At 34.1% G+C, this 22,980-nt stretch overlaps 1 protein-coding gene across 4 annotated transcripts in view; it reads right to left on the minus strand.

Moving 5' to 3' along the window:
* The window catches only part of CCSER1 (coiled-coil serine rich protein 1), a 1,274,715-nt gene that overhangs the window by 690,200 nt on the left and 561,535 nt on the right, over positions 1 to 22,980 (minus strand). For all 4 annotated transcript variants that reach the window (XM_019464289.2, XM_019464296.2, XM_019464304.2 and 1 more), the window contains exon 8: positions 11,810 to 11,893. In XM_019464289.2, coding sequence (XP_019319834.1) covers positions 11,810 to 11,893 — 84 coding nt within the window. The remainder of the gene's footprint in view (positions 1 to 11,809; positions 11,894 to 22,980) is intronic.

Consider the following 22,980-nt stretch of genomic DNA (forward strand, 5'->3'; position numbering starts at 1 on the left):
TCGTCATTTAAAATTTTTACTCTTCCATTCATACCTTTTTTATATCAGCTCTTTTCCCACTATCATTAACTTTCTACCTATAGATAGTTTCTATACTGTTTGCATTAGAGATCATTTCTTCTAAAAAATCAGTTTAAAAAAAAAATCTAATTGTACTACCTCGTCAAAAAGTTTTCTTGTGAAAATGATAAGCAGACTACATAAGGATGACCTAAATTTTTGAAAAAGTTTTTATTGGTTTACTGAATGCTGGAGTTTTAGTTTTTCTTTGCTTTTTAAAAATTTTATTCATTTATTTTTTTATGTCTTTGTTTTTTAGAATACTTTCTATTACAATTTAGACTTTGCCCTTTCCTTATGCATCTACAATTTATTTTAGTTCCTAGCCTTCAGATATCTTAATAGTTCTATTTTCCTCTGCCATTTTATCTTGTTTGCTGTGACACCCATCTTGTATTTCAATTCTCTGTGTCATGTTTCCACTACTGGTTTGTTTGGTCTCTAGAACTCCCTCCAATAAATTATACAACAAAACCAATACCACTCCTTCCCCCTTTTATTTCAATCTTTCATCTCCCAAGTTATATAATTTAGTATCGTGACATTATCTGGCTTTATCCTCTAAAGGTTTCCTTAACAAATACTGGAGCAGGAACAATGATACAAATTTTAGTCATTTCTTTAAAACTTACCAAATGCCCACTTGGCTGGCTGCTGAGACCAGAAGGATGACAAGGCCCCATCATTAAGGTGCTCATCAATGAGAAAGGGAAAGACATCAAGTCAAGGTAAAAGTCACATTTGAATGTGATAGGAAACACACACCAGAAGGATACTTAAGCCCAGGCTTCTCATTAGAATGATGCCTGGTTAAATTTTCAGTTAATGGGATTCAAGGCAAGCTGCCCCAGAACGTGACACTTTGTCATGTGGATTGTTTGAGGTGGAGACAATCAAGGGCTCACAGTCATGAAGACGTTTTTAGCTCTTTAACTGTCTAAAAGAATTTAGATAGAAAGCCTCTACCAGGAAGAGAGCTATTACCAAAGATAATTATAGTTTATCGATAGGTTTATATAGGTAATGAAAGACTTTTCCTCATGACATGGCAAACATTTGTTTACCAAACATTAGTTCTTGTTTTCCTGTGAATGGTCTTCCCACCCTTTGAAGCCCCAAACTCCATCCTCTCTCTTTCCCCTTTTCCTTAACATCGTGGCATATAAGCCTCTACTGCCTGTCTTTGACCCTCTAGTGTCTATATGAGGCTCCTGAACACAGGAAATTAAATTTGTCTTCTTATTAATCTGTTTTATGCCAATTTAATTATTAGTCCAGCCAAAGAGCCTAGAAGGGAAGAAGAGAAATGTTTTTCTCTTCTACAGACTCTTCCTTTGTATTCCTTACAGAACTTAAAATAGTCCTAGTTATAGCTCAACAAGTTGGGAAATGCGATGATGCTAAATTATTAAAAAAACCATTTCTAGCCTAGTCATTCATGTTTTATTGATCAACGGAGTAAAATAATTGTCACATGATATCAAATAGTCACTAATGTCTGTTTGGATTAGTGGGTTTCCTCACTTTTGACAATTCCCTCAGTCTATATTTGATGGGCTTTGGTAGATTTATTCACAATATGAAATACATATATGTGAATATGTATATATTGTATTTATATACATTATATACACACAGAGATTTATTTAAGATCAGTGAAAAATATGTTTTCTTAGCTTTTATGTAAAATACTTAGATTTTTCTAAATCTCTTCATTGCTCTGATAATGCTAAGTCATGATTTTACAAGTGCTTTAAAAAATGGGCTTCTATAGTGTCCTCACCCAGCCCCAAGGAGTGTCCATAAAAAAGGACATGGTAAAGAAATAACATTAAATGTGCCTGTAATGTCCCAAGCTCTTTCTGAGGAAAGCGACTGTACTCCCCTCTAAGACTGTGACAAGTTGCTGCAGGTGACAGATCTAATATGTTTTCCTATTTGTATCATAAAACTTGCTGTCCTGTCCATCGGAGCTTTAATGGTACTACCAGCTAATCAATCAACAAACAAGACCCATTGTTTTATTATGATATTGACATGTAGCAAAGGAGAATTATGGTATCTTATTGCATAGAACTAGCCTCACTGCTTTATAATTTATACATTTTTATGTATTAGGGAAAAATATGTTCATGGAGTCAGGCTGACTTTGCTGCAAATCCTAACTCTATCACTTATTATGCAGACTTGAACAAATCAGTTAATCCCTCTGAATATCTGCTTTATTATAGATGAACCGGAAGTAATAATACATACTTCTTGATTTTATTATAAAAAGTAAAGTCACTAATAAACCAAAAGCATTCACTGGAGCACCTGCCAAGGAGTAAGAGCTCAGTAAATAATGGCTGTTATTAAAACGAAATGTTTATGCCTGTCTCCCTGATTTGAATGTTGGCTCTTTAAGAGAGACTATTCTGCTCCATCTTCTTAACCCTTGCTGGGATGTCCGAGGTTAGCCTGGCTTTCAAAGCTTAAAGATAATCTTGTGAAGTAGAACATTATGCTATAATGCTTTATATTTATGCACCTATCTACACACATATACATAAACACATGCACACATACATACCAACACATATCTTCTCCTTCTGCATATTAACCCCCCTAGTAATTTGGGAACATGATTTGTAGCTCTGCCCCCCCCCCCCCCCCCAATTCTAAGTCTTTGGCTATCTTTATGTCTTGTTGACTACTTGAATAGTTTTATTTCATATGTTATTCTATGCACTGAAATCTTGATTGGTATAATAAAAGAAATAAGAATGCAGAGAAAACCAGGGGAGACTGGGTGGCTCGGTCGGTTGAGCCTGACTTTGGCTCAGGTCATGATCTCACAGTTAGTGGGTTCAAGTTCCACATTGGGCTCTGCACTGTCAGTGCCAAGCCTGCTTCGGATTGTCACTCTCCCCTCTCTCTCTGGCCCTCCCCTACTTGCACTTTCTGTCTCTCAAAATAAATAAATAAACTTAAAAAAAGAGTACAGAGAAAGCCACTAAGTTATATGACAACATAGCTTATAAATGAAAAATATAGAAAACATCCAAATTTATATATCAATTTAATTTCTGCCACATGCCTAAATTGGCCATAGTATGGCTTCATGCTGCTTTTTAAAAATATTTATGTCTTAAAGGTAAAACAACTTTATACTAGCACTTAAATTATACCACAATTATTTCCCTATATCCATGCCATACTGCAATATGACAACACTTCATGATAAAGACTTAAACAAATATGTACTACTGCCAAGGCAAGTGCAGAATATTAAAGATTGTATCTTTTTGTCAGCTCTTCATCAGGTTACTAGAGTGTGTCAGGAATTGGAGGCTAATCCCCATTATGTATCACAGGATATTGCCTCATTCACACCGTACAACTGTCTCACAGACCTGAAGAGGAATGTAATTACTGCTGCGATAAGCCTTTTCTGGAATATATGCAATTAATTCACCTGGAAAAAAAAGGAGTAGCCTGACACTTTAATAATGTTTAAGTATACCTAATCTATTTCTTTTCTGTTCCTAATGTTTCCTAAATATGAGAAAGAAAGAGGATTTGAAAGTACTTACAGCTGTCTGTTCTTATGTAAATCATCCATGGGCCTGTAATATTCTATCTTAAAATGAGTGGTATGAAATAATACCCTAAGTTATAATAGAATGTAGAGCAAGTGGGGAATTACTTTTAAGATGAATTCAGGATATGATTTTCATGCAAAAAAGAATGTTTCTCTTATCAAGTAGGAATTATTCTGTTATTAAAGCTTCAAGGACATACAATTTTATTCAATTTGAATTCTGAATATGTTTTAAACCAAATCAAAATCATTCTCTTCAGATTCTTGATAAAGTGCTATTTAGCTGTATGTATTTCTTAGAGTCTTATTTTTAGCTCCTCCTTTATTATGCACAGTAACCTGATTATACATAATGCTTTACTTTCAGTTCTTCAATTGCCTTCAATTTTTCAAAATTCATCAGTTCTACAAGTGCCTTTTATGCAGCTCCATACTTTGCTATTCAAGTATTAACAAATGAGCCGAGAGCTTGGTTTACATTTAAATAAAGCAAATGGGATTTCTTAAGAGACTGGAGAAAAATGGTTGTTTATGTTTACTTACATTCAAGTAAGAATTTTCAATATTTGCTTTCAGTGAGAAAAAAAGGTTTAATAACACACTAACATATATGTGTATACACACACACACACACACACACACACACACCCATATATGTATGTATATATAGAGAGAGACAGATTCATATATATACTTATCTTATGTGATCTGTTTTTCAACTTAGTCTTTACACTGAAGGAGGAAGAAGTTTTCAAAACTCAGCTATGTACCTACCTTATTGGATATCTAGAACAGAGATAATTTTAAAAATCCTATTTCTAGAAGAAAATCCTACTTTAAATAATCAAGACATAAAATGAGATTTAGTGATAGCCAGAAAAGAAACGCAGCTAGTTGAAAGGTGGTCATACAAAGCGTTGTAAATGTTATCATGCCATAAAGTAATGTTTTAATAAACATAAGATTTATGAATATTTTGCAAAAGGTATAATTTAGGCAACTTTTTTTTAAGGTTTATTTTTGAGAGAGAGCACAGAGCAGGAGGGACAGAAAGGGAGGATAACAGAGGATCTGAAGCCAGCTCTCCGCTGACAGCAGAGCGCCCCATGTGGGGCTCAAGTTCACAAACTGTGAGATCATAACCTAAGATGAAACGGGATGCTCAACCAACTGAGCCCAGGTGCCCAAATTTAGGCAACTATTAAATCATGCCTGATGCAACTTTTTTGGTTAGTACATTAGTTTTAAAACATTAAAGCAAAACATACAAAAAAAAAAGGAAACATACAATTTAAAATAAGTTCAGAACCAGCTATTAAAAGTCAGTAAAATACTTAATGTATGAACTAAAATATGTATCTTGTAGTTCTAACTCTATTTTCTTTACATCTTAAATAAAAATACTGCAAATGGTTATATCAAATGACAGAACTGAAGTAACTCAAGATTCTTTCATCTTTATAACTATGCTTTCATTTCTTATTTTGAATTTATTGTTGAATACCTTAATATGTAGTACTACAGGGGTTAGAAACACAAATTGGGTTTAAAGATTCTGAACTGTTAATCTCTGTGCAAAGTTCTCCTTAACAGTAACTTCTCCCAATTAACCTTCATTTAAAAATACAATGTTATTAAGAGATGAGTAATAATGTGCTAACGGAAATTTTAAAAGTGTGATTAAAATGTAAACAACCTAACCTGAAGTTACTAAATTAGGATTCAGATCCATAAGAAAACAAACAAACAAACAAACAAAAACCCACATCATTCAGGGAGGAGACTTACAACTGACATTTTTTAAATTGTTGGCCTATGGTAAATGCAAAATGCTTTTAGTCGGTTTTATTATTATTTTAAGTGCTTCCCAGTCAATGCCGCTCCTCACTCATTAGATTAGAAACATGTGATGACTAAAATAACAGCTCTCACTACATTCTGACAAGTCTAAATGGTATGTGGTAAACATGAAGGCAACCACTGGAAGTATTTCTGTTTTGCCTTCCTTTGTTTTAATGAGGGATGTATTATAGCATACTTATTTTCAGACAGTTCATAAACTTTCTGGCCGAAGTCTTATTTATAGGTCACTTGTTGAAACTTGGCTTTTAAGTAGAAATATGCTTTTAAAGAAATATACCGTAAAAAGCAGAATCTGATGCTTTCTACTCAGATGGGCTGCAAAATGAACAAAAGTTTCTAAACGAAAGAATAAAATGATAGACATTATGCAAGTTTAGAGTCATAAATTACTGACAATTCACCTTTTTTAATGTGGCTACCCATGCAAATTCATTATTGACAAAGTAATAGGCATTTAAATTACTGGTAAAACATAATATTAAATGCATAGCATGGTGTACTGATCCTAATTAGGGCAATTAAATTTTACTATTTACAGTCTTAGGTCCAACTAAAGTTATTTTTACTTTTAAGTTATCTTCAACTTCTTTAAAAATATTTTTAATCAATCCATTAATAAATGCCAAACCCAATTTCTTCAATTTCTGAAATCGTATAGGGTAAACTTTTCACCTATACTGTGAAACCATTTATAAAGTTTCTGAAGCCATTTATAAGATTAATAATCATTTAGAAGAAAGTATCCATTCTCCCCCCACCTCCCAAAACACAAGGCTACACTTCACCATCAATGTTTATGATAAATCTCTCAGATATATTTTAGGAACAAGAAGGTAATATTTACAATGTCCCTCAGTTTTATACTAGCAATAAAATTACATTGCAATCTTCAACGTGACCTTCACTTAATAGCTGAGAAAAAGAGCCAAACTTTCTCATAAGTGGGAAAAATATTTATCTGTTTTATGTCACCAGTAGTCAAAGTTAAACCGAAAGTTAAAATAATTTATTTTAAATAACTTTTGTTATATTGATTCTGATTAGGTATTCTTACTTTTAGCCAATATGTTTAGACCTTTGGCCTTAACTTATACCAATGCATTAAATACCATGAAATCCCTAAATCTTTGTGCTGGTAGAAGAGTTCTATTTCTTTCTTTTTATTAAATTTTTTTTATTTTTATTCATTTTTGAAAGACAGAGAGACAGAGCACAAGCATGGGTGGGGTGGAGAGAGAGGCGGACACAGAATCTGAAGCAGGCTCCAGGCTCTGAGTTGTCAGCACAGAGCCCCACACAGGGCTTGAACTCCCGAACCGAGAGATCATGACCTGAGCCCAAGTCAGATGCTCAACCGAGAGAACCATCCAGGTGCCCCAAGAGTTCTATTTCTAATACTGAAAAAGTTAAACATACTCTACACAGTAAGTACAATTTATATTTAAATATATATCCAAATATCATTTAATTATTTTTAAAAAAAGACTTCCTATTGTTTCTGACTCTGAAAGTTTGTTCTTTTCCATGCTTTCAATTAATATCCTTATTAACAATAATTCTCAGTGAAGTACATGTCAGTTTTTCATCTTATTTCCTACTCTGAACCAGTAATTCCTAGCAGTCTTTAGTAATAATCTTGTCCAGGTTTTTGATTTTTATTCTCAGATGTGAGTTTTTGTCAACTAGAATCTTACAGAGAATTTTGATATGCAAAAACAGTAATATCATAACTAATGTCATTAAGTGGCTGTAGTGAAAGAGTAGAATTCCATAAGACCTCTGATACCTTTACTTCCCTTTCAGACTAAATGATTGTATTCCCAAATTCATGTTGAAATCCTACCCCTTTGATGTGATGGTATTTGGGGTGGAGATTTGGGGAAGTGATTAGGATTAGATTAGGTCATAAAGGTAGGGCCTTATGGGATTGGTGCCTTTAGGATGGGATAATCCACATTGGGGATTAGGGTTTTAATTGATTAGCTTTGGGGAGGACACAATTCAACCCTAGCACTATTTTTCATCTTTCAAGTGAATAGATATTCAAAGAATTAGAGACCCTGTCATCAATACCCCATTTGAAGGAAACGTTCAGGAAAACTTTTTAAATTTTTTAACGTTTATTTATTTTTGAAAGACAGAGACAGAGCACAGTGAGGAGAAGAAAGACAGGGAGACACAGAATCCCAAGCAGGCTCAAGGCTCTGAGCTGTCAGCACAGAGCCTGACGCAGGGCTCGAACTCATGAGTCATAAGATCATGACCTGAGCTGAAGTCGGATGCTTAACTGACTCAGCCACCCAGGCACCCTGGGAAAAGATTCTAACCAAACCATAAATGAATCAGAGACCATAGAAAAGAAAGATAAAAAGTTGAGAAAACAGTAATGTGTAATAAGTCTTATACTATGCACTATAATTAGGGATTTACAAATGTAAATCACAAATATTAAAATAAATATGTTTCAAAGGAAAACCACTAAAAGAACTGAAATCACTAAAAGTCTTCAAAGCTTTGCAAATTTCATGTATGTTTCCAGGGTAGGAAACAAATAAAAACATTAAGATTTCATTTGATGGGAGAATAGTCTCAAACTTGAAAAAGGAATTTCAAATGTTTGGTTAATTCCAATTTTTGTTTGTGAAAATATTTTATAATATCAATACAAGCTATTTTGATAATTTATTATCAACATAAAAGTATTATTTGCATAGCTCATGTCACATAGGTACAGCTAGCCAGTACCCTTCACATTACCTCATAGCAATGCAGAGAAGATTTTGTTGTATTATAAAGCACTTAGAAGTAAGTGTATGAACCAATTCTTTCCTGATTACCCATAACAAAAATTCCTGCCCAAAGAGTTTGTCTTCTCCAGTTAGTTGCCCTAACACTTCTACAACCACAGGACACTCTGGTATGCTGATATTTAATATTCTCCTGTACATCATACAATACATGCAAATAATTAGCTATTGAAAAAAAAAAACCAATAAGTCTCACCAAGGTAAGTGATGCATACAAATTTCAGGGATAATAATTTAAGACATCTTGAAATTGTTCCCAAAAGTACAAACCTCTTATTTTCTGTTTTTCTTCTTCTTAAAGATAAACAGGAAGGAATAAATTCAGAGTATGATTACAAAATACATCCTTATTAGAAACGCAGTTAATAATGTGGATAATTTGCCCCAAAATCAATATATAATCTAAAATCAGAATTATTAGGTTTTCTTAGCATATTTATACTTTGCAAAATCTACTAACCCAGAAAAAAAAGTGAAGTTAAACCAACATAATTCTGAAGTCACAGAGTAAAAATGCTATTTAAAATGTGTATTTAGTGCCTGAAAAAAATATATATAACTATGAAATATAACCATAAACATTAACATTTTGTGCTATGAACTAAATTGTGTCCCTCCCAAATTTGTATATTAAAACCCTAATCCTAGTGTGATGGTATTTGGAAATGGGGGTCTTGGGAGATGCTTCAGTTTCAATGAGGTCATGAGGGTATATGTAGCTCTCATGATGGGTTCGTGCCCATATAAGAAAAAAGTTAGAACTCTCCTTGTCCTCTCCATGCACATGCACTTAGCAAAGGCCATGTGAGTACACAGTAGCCATCTGCAGCCAGGAAGAGAGCTCTCACCAGAACCCAACCATGTTAGCACCTTGATCTTGGACTTCTAGCCTCCAGGACTATGAGAAAATAAATTTTTTAAACCATACAGTCTATGGCGTTTTGTACAGCAGCTCTAGCAGCCTAAAATGCAATGCAAAGGACTATTTATGTAATGGTCAAAGGAGAAGCCCATCCATTCTACCGAACTTTTTTTTTCTTCATTCAAACTGGGTATCAACAGATAGACATTAAACCTATAGCATACAATTTTATTGGGGATTATAATAACCCTGAAGCAATGGTTCTCAATTCGGGAAAATTTTGCCCCCAGAAGACATTTTGCAATGCTTTCTCTCTCTCCCTCTCTGTCTGCCCTTCCTCTGCTCTCTCTCTCTCGCTCCCTCAAAATAAGTAAATACATTTTTTTTAAAAAGTTAAAAAAAATATTTTTGAGAGAGAGAGAGCTCATGGGAGCAGGGAGAGGGCCAGAGGGAGCAAGAGAGAGACAGCAGGCTCCCAAGTAAGCTCCCAAGTAGGCTCCACACTCAGTGCAGAATCCTGAAGTAGGGCTTGATCCCACGACCCCGGGATCATGACCAGAGCCGTAATCAAGAGTCAAAAGCTCAACCAACTGAGACACCCAGGCACTCCTCTGAAATGTTTTCAAATTCTCAAAGGTAGGTAGGTAAAGTATAAAAGTAAAGTTTAATGTCCACCTTGTCAAAATGTCACAAGTTATTTGTTATCAGGATCACAAGTGTGCTAGGACTTAATTTTTAATGCATCCAAGTGGGTTGTATAGCTTTTATGTGGTTATACCCTTCCTCTATGCTCCAAATCCAGTTTTGATGATGCCCTTTTCTTTTCAGCAACATCTCTCCTTCTTTAAGTCCTTAAATCACTTACACACTTTCCTCTTCAGCTATAGTCCTCTTTAATAAAACAAACTTTGTTTTCGGAAGTTAACATTTTCTTATTTAAATATCCAAGATGGTTATGCAAACTACATAGCATAAAAATGGAACAAAAACAAAAACAAAACTCTTGCAAGTCATTTTACTAAATCAGCCAACAGAAGACTTTCTTTCTCAGATGCAGGGGCATTACATTACTTTAAGTATAATGATGTAATATTAGCTTTAGGAGTAATCATTTTCTTTCTCATTCCACTCAACAAATGAAGGTCTGATGTCTTGTATATGTTTTAAATTTAATCACAACTAATGTTAAGGGGAAAAAATGAATACTTCTTTCTGAGCTAATCCACCAAGAATAAGCATTCTGACAAAGGGAATAGATTTTCTGTTGTGTTAAAACTGATGATTATTTGCATCCATTAATATCTACATGATTTTCATTCAACTTAAATATTTTTTTGTCTACCACATAAACAAAGCTTGGTCACATAACATGTACCTCTGGAGTTATGTTAACTACAGAAATGTTTTCCTAATGTAATAAAATAAATTTACAGTAAATCTATTACTTATTTAGAAAAGGTAATTCCAAGTAACATAAGACATGTTCCTTTTGTCTGTAGTACTATTAGTATTTTAAATACTGGTTTATAGGTTTTCTAAAGCAACAATAACAAGCTCATGAGGCCAATAACCAGCATCAAGTCAATCATAACACAGTCCCAATAAAGGTCAGGTTTCAGTTAAAACATTATCTGTTGTCAAGAACCAATAAAATATGCTCTAAATCTGTCCCCTATTTCACTAATATGTTGAGAATTCTCAGAAGCTTGATGGTCTATAAAATCTGTTTTGTCATTTAATTGTATCAAATAATTAGGTAATATATCATTGTTAATGTAGTCAACTCTGACATCATCCTAAAGAATATAATTGGATAGGATTTGTTTTTTCATCTTGATAACGAGTCAGGCTCTTTTATTGTTTAATACTTCTTCATTTTACTGGTATTATTAAGAACTTTTGATGAATTAAAATTCCTTTCTCATTCCTCTCTTTTTCATTCTTATTTTACAGATCATTTTTTATTAAATTCAGAGTAAATTTTATGGCAAAATATTGTTAATATACATATATAAGTTGAAAACACAATTTAAGTAATGCACACTGCTGTTCTTGTTACCTACCAAATATATTTTCAGGTTATGAAAGTTTAACTTAATAAATTTTGTATAATGTTGCATTTTAAAACCCCCTGAAAATATCAATAAACTTTAATATTTTGTGTAATTTTACATAATATAGATATCACATTAACAAAAATTAGGTTAATACATATTTGGCAGCTTTATGAAAATAAAAAGTACAATCTATTTTTGTTTAAGATTTTTGAGTACTTTGCTTCATATTACATGATCATATCTCTAGGAGGAGCAGTATGAAGTTAAATCACACACTTTACAAAATAAAATATGACCTTAGTCTTTACAATTTTTGATAGAGAAAACTAAAATGTCTAATCTTGGTTTAGTGATCTGTTTCTGGAATTATACAAAGTTTAGTATAGATTAGAGACCATTCTATTTTTCAGATTTTCAAATCCTCACATCTGTAAGACTATAAAATTGATAATTAATCCGATTGAAGCATTAACAGTTTATACATAATATTATTGTTAACAAAAAAGTTGTTGGAGGGTTTATAGCAAATAACCTTGCAAGGAAAGTATGTTTGTGGGCCAATATTTTTATCACTTACCAGCTCTTCCTGAAGTTGGCAAATGAGTTCATCCCGCTCTTTCAGCTGCAGCTTCAGCATTGAGCATTCATCTTTCATTATATCCTATAAAAACATCAAAGAGACAGCATAATAGGCTTAGCCATTTCACTTTGCTCTTGATAAGGAAAGTCAGCTTCACACAGTGGGAGATAATTGCATATGACTAATGAAACTCAAATTTTCTACAGTCTGGTATTTTTCATAATATATTCTAAGTTGCAAGATAAACAAGCTAATGCATCTGAAGATATTATTCTATATAATATACACAGGTATGTTTTTTTAATCAGTCTTTTTCTTTAATATCCATTTGTCCATTTTGTTGCCTAAGACAAACCAGTGAGTCATCCTAAAGTCCCTCCTCCCATTCTTGAGCATACATAATGAGTAGAAAAATGGCTATCCTCTAAAAGAGATACTTTTACCTATAATTTGTTCCCCTGCTATAATTAAATATTAATTCCCAAACCAGTTACCAAGTTATGGTCTTTATCTTTGATGGTGTCTCTATAATACTTGTCCCTTTCACTAGAGCACTATCTTTGGGCATTTTCTTCTCACTGTGTGTGTATGCTCAGCCACAGCCTCTATGTACACAATACATACACATCCGTGGCCTATATTACTCTATGCCTATATTACTTCTAACTCTCAAATACAAATACTTAATCTAGACACATGTACCTTCCAAGCCTCAACTCATAAATAAAACTATTTACTGAGCATATACTCAGCATTGTCCCATAGACATTCCAGGGTAACATTCGTCTCATCATTTTCCTCTACCTGAAAACTTGACTTCTACTTACTTCTCACATGTTTCTATTTCCTAAAATAAGCAGGAAGCCATCCTATACTCTTAGTTTTTACTCACTCTGGCCAAATCTGATACCAAAGTCTTTAATCTCTATTTCCTTGATATTTCTTAGATGCACTCTTCTCTATCTTCATTGACTTACTCAAGGTGTCCATTGTTTCTTTCTGGCTTAATGCAGTGAATTTCTGAACCGATTTTTCTATCACCTTCCCTATCTGCTAGAGATATTTTCCTAAATGGCAATAAATTACATCCCTTCTTATTTAATAGCTAATCACCTCTTTCAGGAAAATAAAGAAGTCAAACACTCTTTAGCATAGTATATAGTGCCTTTCATTATCTGCTACTTGCTTATTTCTGGAGCTTCAAAGTTTTTCATTTCCAACTTTCTTAGAACCATTGATTATTCCTACAGAACTGAAATACAAAATGTTTTATGTATCCTGCTTTACCCATACACAGGTCTGGACTATAAAGTCTTCTACACATGGCACCTCTCTATTCCCCACAATATCTTGTGCTTTTAGAGACATTTCAAACATTGCTCCTTATTCCACTAGAAAGCTTCCCCTTGTTGGCTAAGACACCGCTTGAGAGTAAGGGCATGTTCCATAGCATCTAAAACATATGTCATTTCATGCAATATTAATACTTCCAGCGTTGTTTGCTTGTTCCCCAGCCTCATTGGGCTTTTTGCCTCCTCCACTTCAGCAGATAGGCTATTTCATTAGCACCAAACACTGTAACTGATGTGCAATTACTCAAATACACATTTCCTTTCCATAAAATTACCAAATAAGAAATGTTTACATTAGGGGAATTCCCATTTCTTCTGAATCCGTTAACCTTATCTGAACTGACAAGGAGGAAAACAGCTAATGGCTTAGAAAAAATAGTACTTGTTCATTCTGGTTTTCATGATGTTAATAATTTGTACTTCCTCTAAACTAAGTAATAAACAAATGTATGATTTGAATTGACTAATATCTCCTTTCATCTGCTTGCAACCAGCTTGCCTGGGAGATGCTCATTACCTCTGTACCTTTCCTTTTGCACTATGCCTATTTCTTCCCTAAATCACAGGTTTTCATGGATAGAGTTTACACACATTGTTTTTAATACATATTTTAACAGATTTTAAATATTAACGAAAAGATGGCTTAGCTTGCCTCACAGCACAAAGGTAAAAACAGCAAACTTAAGAGGAAGGTAAGAGAATAATCAAGCTTCTTAGAATCAGAGATGTAGAATCAAATTCGTGGTACTTCAACTAAGTAGTCCTGTGACTGTGCTAGTAACTTTTCTGTGGAGGTTGAAGATAACATCAGATGATAAACTACCTGATGGCAAAAACTGCATTGTATTAGTACTTATGTTCCCAAAGTCTTGCATAAGATCTCACTTAAGAAAAAGAACTCTCAACATAAAATAAAATGTTGTCACGAGTGAATTCTCCAGGAGAAATATACTGAGGTGTGGTTAAGGTTTATTTATAATAAAAGGTCCATTAGAGAGTAAACCCACATAAAAAGAAAAGAAGAATCAGACTTGGCTAGGGAGGAAGTTGGACCAAGACCCATACCTGACAAACCTCTGCCATCTAAACGAAGAGGTCCAGAGCCAAGGGTGCCTGTTAGAGGAATCCTGTGTTGAGAGAATGTAGGCAGGCTCTTGTACCACTCCCTGTTCAGTCACTGGGGGCTCATGAAGGAGAACTAAATGTCCCCACAACTATATGGTCAACTAATCTTCAACAAAGCAGGAAAGTGTATCCAATGGAAAAAGTCTCTTCAACAAATGGTGTTGGGAAAACTGGACAGCAACTTGCAGAAGAATGAAACTGGACCAATTTCTTACACCATACACAAAAGTAAATTCAAAATGGATGAAAGACCTAAATGCGAGATAGGAAACCATCAAAATCCTAGAGGACAATACAGGCAGCAACCTCTTTGGCCTCAGTCACAGCAACTTCTTACTAGACATGTTGCCAAAGGCAAGGGAAACAAGCAAAAGTGAACTACTGGAACATCATCAAGATAAAACCTTCTGCACAGCAGAGGAAACAATCAATGAAACTAAAAGGCAGCCTATGGAACAGGAGAAGATATCTGCAAACAACATATCTGACAAAGGGTTAGTATCCAAAATCTATAAAGAACCTACCAAACTCAACATCCATAAAACAAATAATCCAGTGAAGAAATGGGCAGAAGACATGAATAGACATTTGTCCAAAGAAGACATCCAGATGGCTAACAGACACATGAAAAGATGCTCCACATCACTCATCATCAGGGAGATACAAATCAAAACCATGATGAGATACCACCTCATACCTATCAGAATTGTTAAAAGTAACAACACAAGAAACAAGAAATGCTGGCGAGGATGTGGATAAAGGGGAGCTCTCTTACACTCTTGATGAGAATGCAAACTGGTACAGCCACTCTGGTAAACAGTAGAGAGGTTCCTCAGAAAGCTAAACAGAACTACTCTACGACCCAGCAGTTGTACTACTAGGTATTTACCTAAAGGATACAAAAATACTACTTCGAACAGGCACATGCACACCAATATTTATAGCAGCATTATCAACAGTAGCCAAATTATGGAAACAGTCCAAATGTCCATCAATTCATGAATGATTAAAAAAGAAGTGGTGCATATATTCAATGGAAGATTACTAAGCCATCAAAAAGAATGAAATGTTGCTATTTGCAATGACATGGATAGAGCTAGAATGTATTTTGCTAAGCAAAATAAGTCAGTCAGGGAAAGACAATACCATATGATTTCACTTACATGTGGAATTTAAGAAACAAAACAGATGAATATGGGGACAGAAAAAAAAAAAGAGAAGCAAACATAAGAGATTCGTAACGATGGAGAACAAACTGAGGATTGATGAACAGGAGGGGGTGGGGATGGGCTAAATGGGTGATGGGTTAAAAAGAGTACTTGTGTTGAGCACTGGGTGCTATCTATAGGAGAATAATCACTAAATTCTACTCCTTGAAACCAATATCACACTATATGTTAACTAACTAGAATTTCAATAAAAATTTGGAGAAAAATAAAAAGAGAGAACTAGATCTCAGCTGCTGTTACTCATTCATTGTCTCAGGTCATCCAGAGATGAGACTGACTTCAGCTAGAGAGCTGAGGCAGGCCCTAAAGGCAGGAGCTAACAGCCAGAGGCAGTCAGCTAACTGTAGGATTTGCACTTACTTCAGGAAGTGGTCCTTTACTGAAAGAGGATCTGGGCATCTGCCTGAATCTACTACAATTGTATTTTTTTTGTAGATTAATTATCAGTAATATTTTTGTATATTAATTGTTTTATTAATTAATTTAAAATGGAAGATTTGTCAATATTGTGACTAATAGAATTGTAGAAAAAAATGGTTTTCCAAAAAAATGCTCACTTTATATAATTCTCAGATGTTTTTTCCCCCTGGGAAACTTTTTCAAGAAGTTCACAATCTCAGAGCTTTAAATCAGATAGGTGATAATATATCATTTGCATTTACTTATGGAATAACACATTAAATATTTATCATATGTTATCAGAAGCCAACTTTTATAAAAGCCTTCACTATGAATGACTGTGCAAATGAATCTTAGTTATCTAGACTTTCATTCTTATTTGTTATATATACATGTGCCAATAGTCACATAAGTATTTGCTTAACAAACAAAATAAAAAGTCCTTGAACACACCTACTCTTAGGGGAAAACTAATAGCAATATTTCCTCAATATTCTCACTGTATTTGCAAATTTGTGGAATGTATTTGGCAGGATGATCTACTGAGTTAGAAATCATATTGATTGTAGAATTAGCTGGATTTTAATATTCTTGATTTTTCAAAAGAGGTTATTTCATTAACCTGTAGGCTAATGTAACCAGTTTAAGCTTGTGCTTATTTAAATGTATATTTCTCATTCATAAACTATATGCTTTAATAATTATGACATCTTCTGTTTCTCATTCAAGCATAATTAATTTTTAGGACTATAATTCAATTCCATTATTTCTAAATTCAGTAATTATTTATAAATGTGAAACTCATAGTGTGGTAGATTAAAGATGGCTACAAATCATTTTTTTTACTATTCCTACTGAAAGATGGAGGCCAATGCCCTCTCCTTGGATCTGGACTGGTTTTGTTGTTTGACCAATGAATACTGCTGAATTAAGTCCACATGACTTTCAAGACTAGATAAGGTCAGCTTCCAGGACTGCTCAGTTAGAATGCTCCTTTGTCAGGTTATTTCCTTGCAGAAAGAAACTAACCTAGCCATGCTAAAAAGTAAAAACACATGTACTTCTGTTAACAGCCCCCTATCAGCTTCAAAAAGACACCCAGCTTTAATTGCCAGCCATCAGAGTGAGCCATCTTGCACATCTAGCCCAGCGGAGTCTTCAGGTGACTGAAGCTCACAACCAATTGTCTAACTTAAATTACTCCCAAATTCCTGACTTGCAAAATCATAAAAAAATAAGATTATCATTTTAAGCCATTAATTTTTGGATGATTTGTTATAGATACCACAAGCACATGTGGATAAACTCTGAATTAGAATTAGAATTAGAATAAATTATGGCTCATTATAGTTGTATAAAAATGTATGCAGCTAATTTTGAAATATTTTGTGATTTAATTTATGATTTTTGTGATTTAAAGTTATAGTTTAAATAGTGTAATTTTCACATAGCTCATTTTATGCATGAAATGAACATTTATGTCATCATTGCATAAGTTACTAGAGAATCAGACATATAGATATAAAAACAGCTTACAAATTATCTTATTCTTGTACTTTTATATGATAAATTTGGAAAGTCACAGCCAGATACATAGATATTTGGGTAATTTGTCCCAAATTCAGTTAGCCGACTCTAGTACCATACATCCTATAATTTATTTTTGCCTAGAATTAGAATCAACTCATTGTTTTAGACTATTATATAAACAAATTAAGTACCAAAAAATAAAAGGCAAGTAGAATCTGTAAATCACTTTGAAAATGATCTTATGCTAAAATTATAAATATAGATTTAAAAAATCACATAATTTCTAACTCATAAACCTCACATAATTCCTCAAGTAAAATCATTAATGTAATTCTTGGCTACTAGTTACAAAAACACGTCAAAATTCGTATTGAATCATCATGACTCTTTCTATTTATAGACCTCTGGTCTTCTCTCTGAAGGGCTTTATGATTTACAACTTATTTCCTAATTCTTATAAATAAAAAGGTCAAAAGATTTTTTGAAAAATAAAGGAAACAGACAACTCTATCAGAGTAAAAAGGGACAAAATGCTATGAGTAAGTGGAAAAAGAGAAGAAATAAATAGGAATATGGTAGGAGCCAACAGCAGGGTAGAGGTTAGAAAACACAAAAATGTGTAATAACCAACAATGTATTTTGCAGCTCTACCAAAATAACTGACCTCAAATGATTCTTATGTTTTTTTAAAGGATTTTAAATCATTTTTTAAAATTAATTAATTTGGGGGGGGAGTGTGTGTGTGTGTGTGTGCGTGCCCATTCACGGGGGGGGGGGCAGAGAGGGAGAGAGAGAGAATCCCAAGTAGGCTCCTTGCTGTCAGCACAGAGCCTCATATAGGTCCTGAACCCACAAGCTGTGAGACCATGACCTTAGCTGAAATCCAGAGTCAGACACTAACCGACTGAGCCACCCAAGTGCCCCTGATTCTTGGGTTAACTGAGTTCTAAAGCAGCATACTACCTGTAATATCTGAATAACTAATGAAATAAAGCAGTGTAGGTACATAATCATCTAAACAGGACCATAAGAGGAACTGTTTTTATTTATTTATTTATTTATTTATTTATTTATTTATTTATTTATTTTTATTTTTTTATTTTTTTATTTTTTAATATATGAAATTTACTGTCAAATTGGTTTCCATACAACACCCAGTGCTCATCCCAAAAGGTGCCCTAAGAGGAACTGTTTTTAAATACTGAAAACAAAGTGAGGTGACCAACTCTTGGTTTCAGCTCAAGTCATGATCTCACAGTTTGAGTTCAGGCCCACATCAGGCTCTGTGCTGGGAGCATGGAGCCTACTTGGGATTCTCTCTCTCCCCCTCTCTCTGCCCCTCCCCTGCTCATGCTGTGTCCATCTCCCTCTAATAAACAAACAAATAAATAAATAAAGCCAATAAAAACACCACTCTAATTTTTTATTATTTAGTTTAAAATATACCAAAACATTGGTTTGTGAGCATAAGTCATTCCAGAAACAATCTTATAATCTAAAGCACTTTGAAGCAAATTTCAAGAACCATTGGCTCAGTTGTGATCATGTGACATTTAGTGTCATGTACTACTCGTATTGTAAGACGTTGCTCGTTTATCAAGTAAAAATTTATTAGGAATGTTGGCTTGTCGTGCAGAACACTCACCAAACAAGTTACTTGAAATCTAAGGTTTTACCATAATTGAAAAAAATCATAAATCATTTCGGTATCAATAATTGCTAAATGATGAAAAAGTTTGTTTTTACATTCAATTGAAAAGATTCTAGATTTGACTTTATACAGTCACTTAAGAGATGAACTAACATTTCATTGATTTATAGTGTTTTTTTCCTAAATATTGTTTTGATAGAAATATAAAAATAGAAAAGGCATAGTAGGTGTTCAAAGTGAATATCTTAGAAATGTATTTTTTAACATATACAAATCAGGAAACAGCATTATCCATTGACACAGTGGTATATTGGCTGTGATTTTCAAGCAATCAAAGAAAAGGCTCCGTGGATATTGGCATAATCTTTTCATTTGGAAGTCTACTCTTAGGAAATCTTAAGATTTCCTAATGATCTTTATCACTCAAAAGATAATGATGACTATATCTGATATTTGTATAGGGGCTTTATAACTTGTAAAACACTTTAATTTACAGAATTTCTTTTTGCTATCAGAATATTTCTTGACCAGTTATTGGACAAAAATCATACATTTCTATGATAAGTAAGGGCTTTAGGCATAAAAATGAAGCAGAAAAAGCAATTGCAGCAAAGGTCAAACAAAAGGAAACCATTAATAATAATACTAAGACCCTTAAGCTGTGCTCAATAACCTCTCAACAAAATTCATTGTAATCCTACATTTTTTGGAATCCTTAAAAAATTAGACTCACTGAGAAATGTGCTGAGATGTTAAAATAGTTCTATGAGACAATGGGCTTGTCATTTCTAAGTTCTTAATAGTCCTATTAGGTTCACTTTCTTGCATTAATTACAGCCCATTGACAAGTCCTTGAGACAGACAGAGTGGCCTTCCTCTAGGAACTCAGCTGCCTCCAGGATGAGACTTTGCTAAGGGCAAAACGCAATCTTAGCTTAACATTATCCCAACCTTCCAGGATTCTGTAAGTCTACTTTAACATACAAAAATTCCTTTGGAAACCTCCTTTATCTCTACCAGCCAAATATATGTTAGCAATCATCCTCCAAGCATATGGCCCACTAATGTACATCTGAATGGTCTCCTGACTAAAGTTTTATTAAACAATAATAAATTATCTTTTCCTAACAATCTAGCCTCCTCAAGGTCCTGGAAACCTTGCTTCGAAAATTGCTTACAGACTTAAGCTACCCTCACCCCCTCCCAACTTAAAAGTATATAATCGGGGCACCTGGGTGGCTCAGTGGGTTGAGTGTCTGACTTCGGCTCAGGTCATGATCTCATGGTTCCTGAGTTTGAGCCCCACATTGGGCTCTGTGCCAACAGCTCGGAGCCTGGAGCCTGCTTCAGATTCTGTCTCCCTCTCTCTCTCTGCCCCTCCTCCACTCACCCTCTGTCTTTCTCTGTCTCTCAAAAATAAATAAACATTAAAAAAATTTTTTTAAGTATATAATCAGTCACCAGTGAAATCCTAGTGCAGCTCTTTCACCCATGATTCCTGTCCCTGTGCTTTAATAAAACCACTTTTTGCAACAAAAACATCTCAAGAATTCTTTCTTGACCATTTGGTCTGAACCCCAACATTTCCACATTAATGATCCTTATAAAAACTATTCAAAGTTTTCACTACTTGCTATTTGTTTCATCCAGGAAATTTTTGATTAAAAGTAAAATTAAAAACAAACATTTGTGTTTCATTTTCTAAAGACTTCTTAAAGTGATTGTATTTTGTAGGCATAAAGATAAAAAAAAAGTTTCCTAGCATCATAGAATAAGTTAGTAGGCATGACCAATTAGTTTCCTGATCTGCTAAATCCGTGGATTTCATCAAAATCAATTATGAACTATACTTAAGACATAAATAAATGTCTTATAAACTCATCAGCAATCATCTTCTCAAAAAAGAAAGCCAACAAGTGGTAAAGTAATATTAATTTATATTGCCCCATTGAACTTGCTTGATACAAAATTCTTGGGGGAAAAATATCCTTAGGAGATCTTAAGATTTTCTGATATCAGCATTTTTTTCCCTCACAGAAGACAGACATAATTGTTACATTATACCTGTATTTTTTAAATAAGGTAGGTGATTGTGACCCTTCCCACAATGTAGACTTTACAAGAAAGAAAACTGAAATGGGTTAGAAATATGCTGTTAAACATTCCTGCTATGAAGTCACACTTGCTTCCTTTTCATGTTTTAAATAAGAAATAGGGAACCTCTTATCCCTGAACATCCTGAATGAAGTAAGAGAATTACGTTTGAACACAACTATAAGATTAGTTTCTGAGAAGGAAAAGTAATCAAAGACAGCAAACACATGCCATTCCCCACCTAGAAGTGTCTAACAAAGTTGTGTTATTTTTGTTTTGTTTAAATGCTATCCTGACCCAGTTTTGAGGCTTTGGTTAGAGGACATTTAGTTAGATACCCTTCTTGAACAACTAATTAAGTCCATATTCCAAATACTTCTCTTATTGGGCCCTCACATTTCAGGGTCATTACATACCAGCCCTACCGAATGAGGTACCAGGTAACTAGGGATAGCCTCTGGGGCCTCTTTCCCCAGAGTTCTTGAAATTATTGAAATTAACCAATCCTCAGAGAGCCCTAGACATCTAGCTAACCCCATGCTGTTTGCCATACATAAATTGGCCCCTACAGCTGAAGTTTCCTGTTACTCTGCAGCCTGAGGGCAACTTCCTGCATGGTGCTGTTTAGAGGCCTTCTCTCCTTGGGAAGTGTAAGTAATGGAGATCTGCATTTCAGGAGTGTCAGTGTGTGGTGTCTCTCCATTAAAAGAATCTTTAAATCTCATAAAACACAGTGCCTGCAGGGCATGCTGCAGGTAGTGGGCACCATTCTGCCATTCTCCCAGGACAAAGGAACTGAGCCAGCTCCTGGGCCCTGGTCATTTATATGCCCTTCAGACAGAGAGGAAGGGCAGTGGGAATAAAATCAATATATTATATCCTGCTTTATAGAGTGCTGAATTGTGACAATAATGAAGAATACAGAATAAGTAATGTTTTAGGATGTTTTTCAAGGATTCTAGCAGACTTGTAGAAGTCTGGGGAGGAGAAAAAGCAGAAAGCTAGGAATTGTGCATAATGTGACTCAATTTTAGCAGTGGTTTCAGGCAGTCTGGGAGGTCAGGAAATTAAGTTGCAAAAAAGCAATGAATATTAGCTGATGCTACAGATCACAGCTACAAAATATAAATCTGTATTGGACAGTAAAGAAAGGAAATAAGGTCATGCTTTGTTCTTTTTTAGAGCACTAATGGATAGCAACAGCATACACAGTGGTATCTTCAAATACTCATTATATGTACATTGTAAAACAGGAATCTTTGAAGATGGCATATACATGAATTTGGAATAAGTAGCTTTTCAATTTATGAAATAGATATACTTTTGAATGCCTGCTTATGTAGTGAATGTCTGAATACTGTGCCCAACTATATAATTAACTTCCATGATAAAACAAAAATTTTGGCTTTAAGATTCTATAAATTAAAGTTAAGAGGACTGAGAAGTTTTAGGTTATCATTAAACAACACTAAACTATCCTAAGAACTATTATCTAATAAAGGGAAAAAAAAACCTATCAATCGAACAGTGTTTTTCCTGTTACCTGTTGCTATCTCTCTTTCAGTATAGAGAAGATCGTATTTGAGTGTTGTGTCACAGTTTAGCTGTGTGAGCTGGCACAAATCAATTACTGATAACAAAACTACAATTAGTTGAAATTCTGAAATAATCCCAAATGTTTTGCATACATCATCAGTGGATACTCACCTTTTTACCAGGAAGGTGGTATTAAGCACATTTTTCAAGGTCTTAGCAATTTCCTATACCATAGAACTAAAAAACAATGAC

This window comes from Panthera pardus, unplaced genomic scaffold, assembly GCF_024362965.1.
Source record: "Panthera pardus isolate Hobbes unplaced genomic scaffold, ASM2436296v1 HiC_scaffold_13, whole genome shotgun sequence".
Classification (NCBI taxonomy): domain Eukaryota; kingdom Metazoa; phylum Chordata; class Mammalia; order Carnivora; family Felidae; genus Panthera; species Panthera pardus.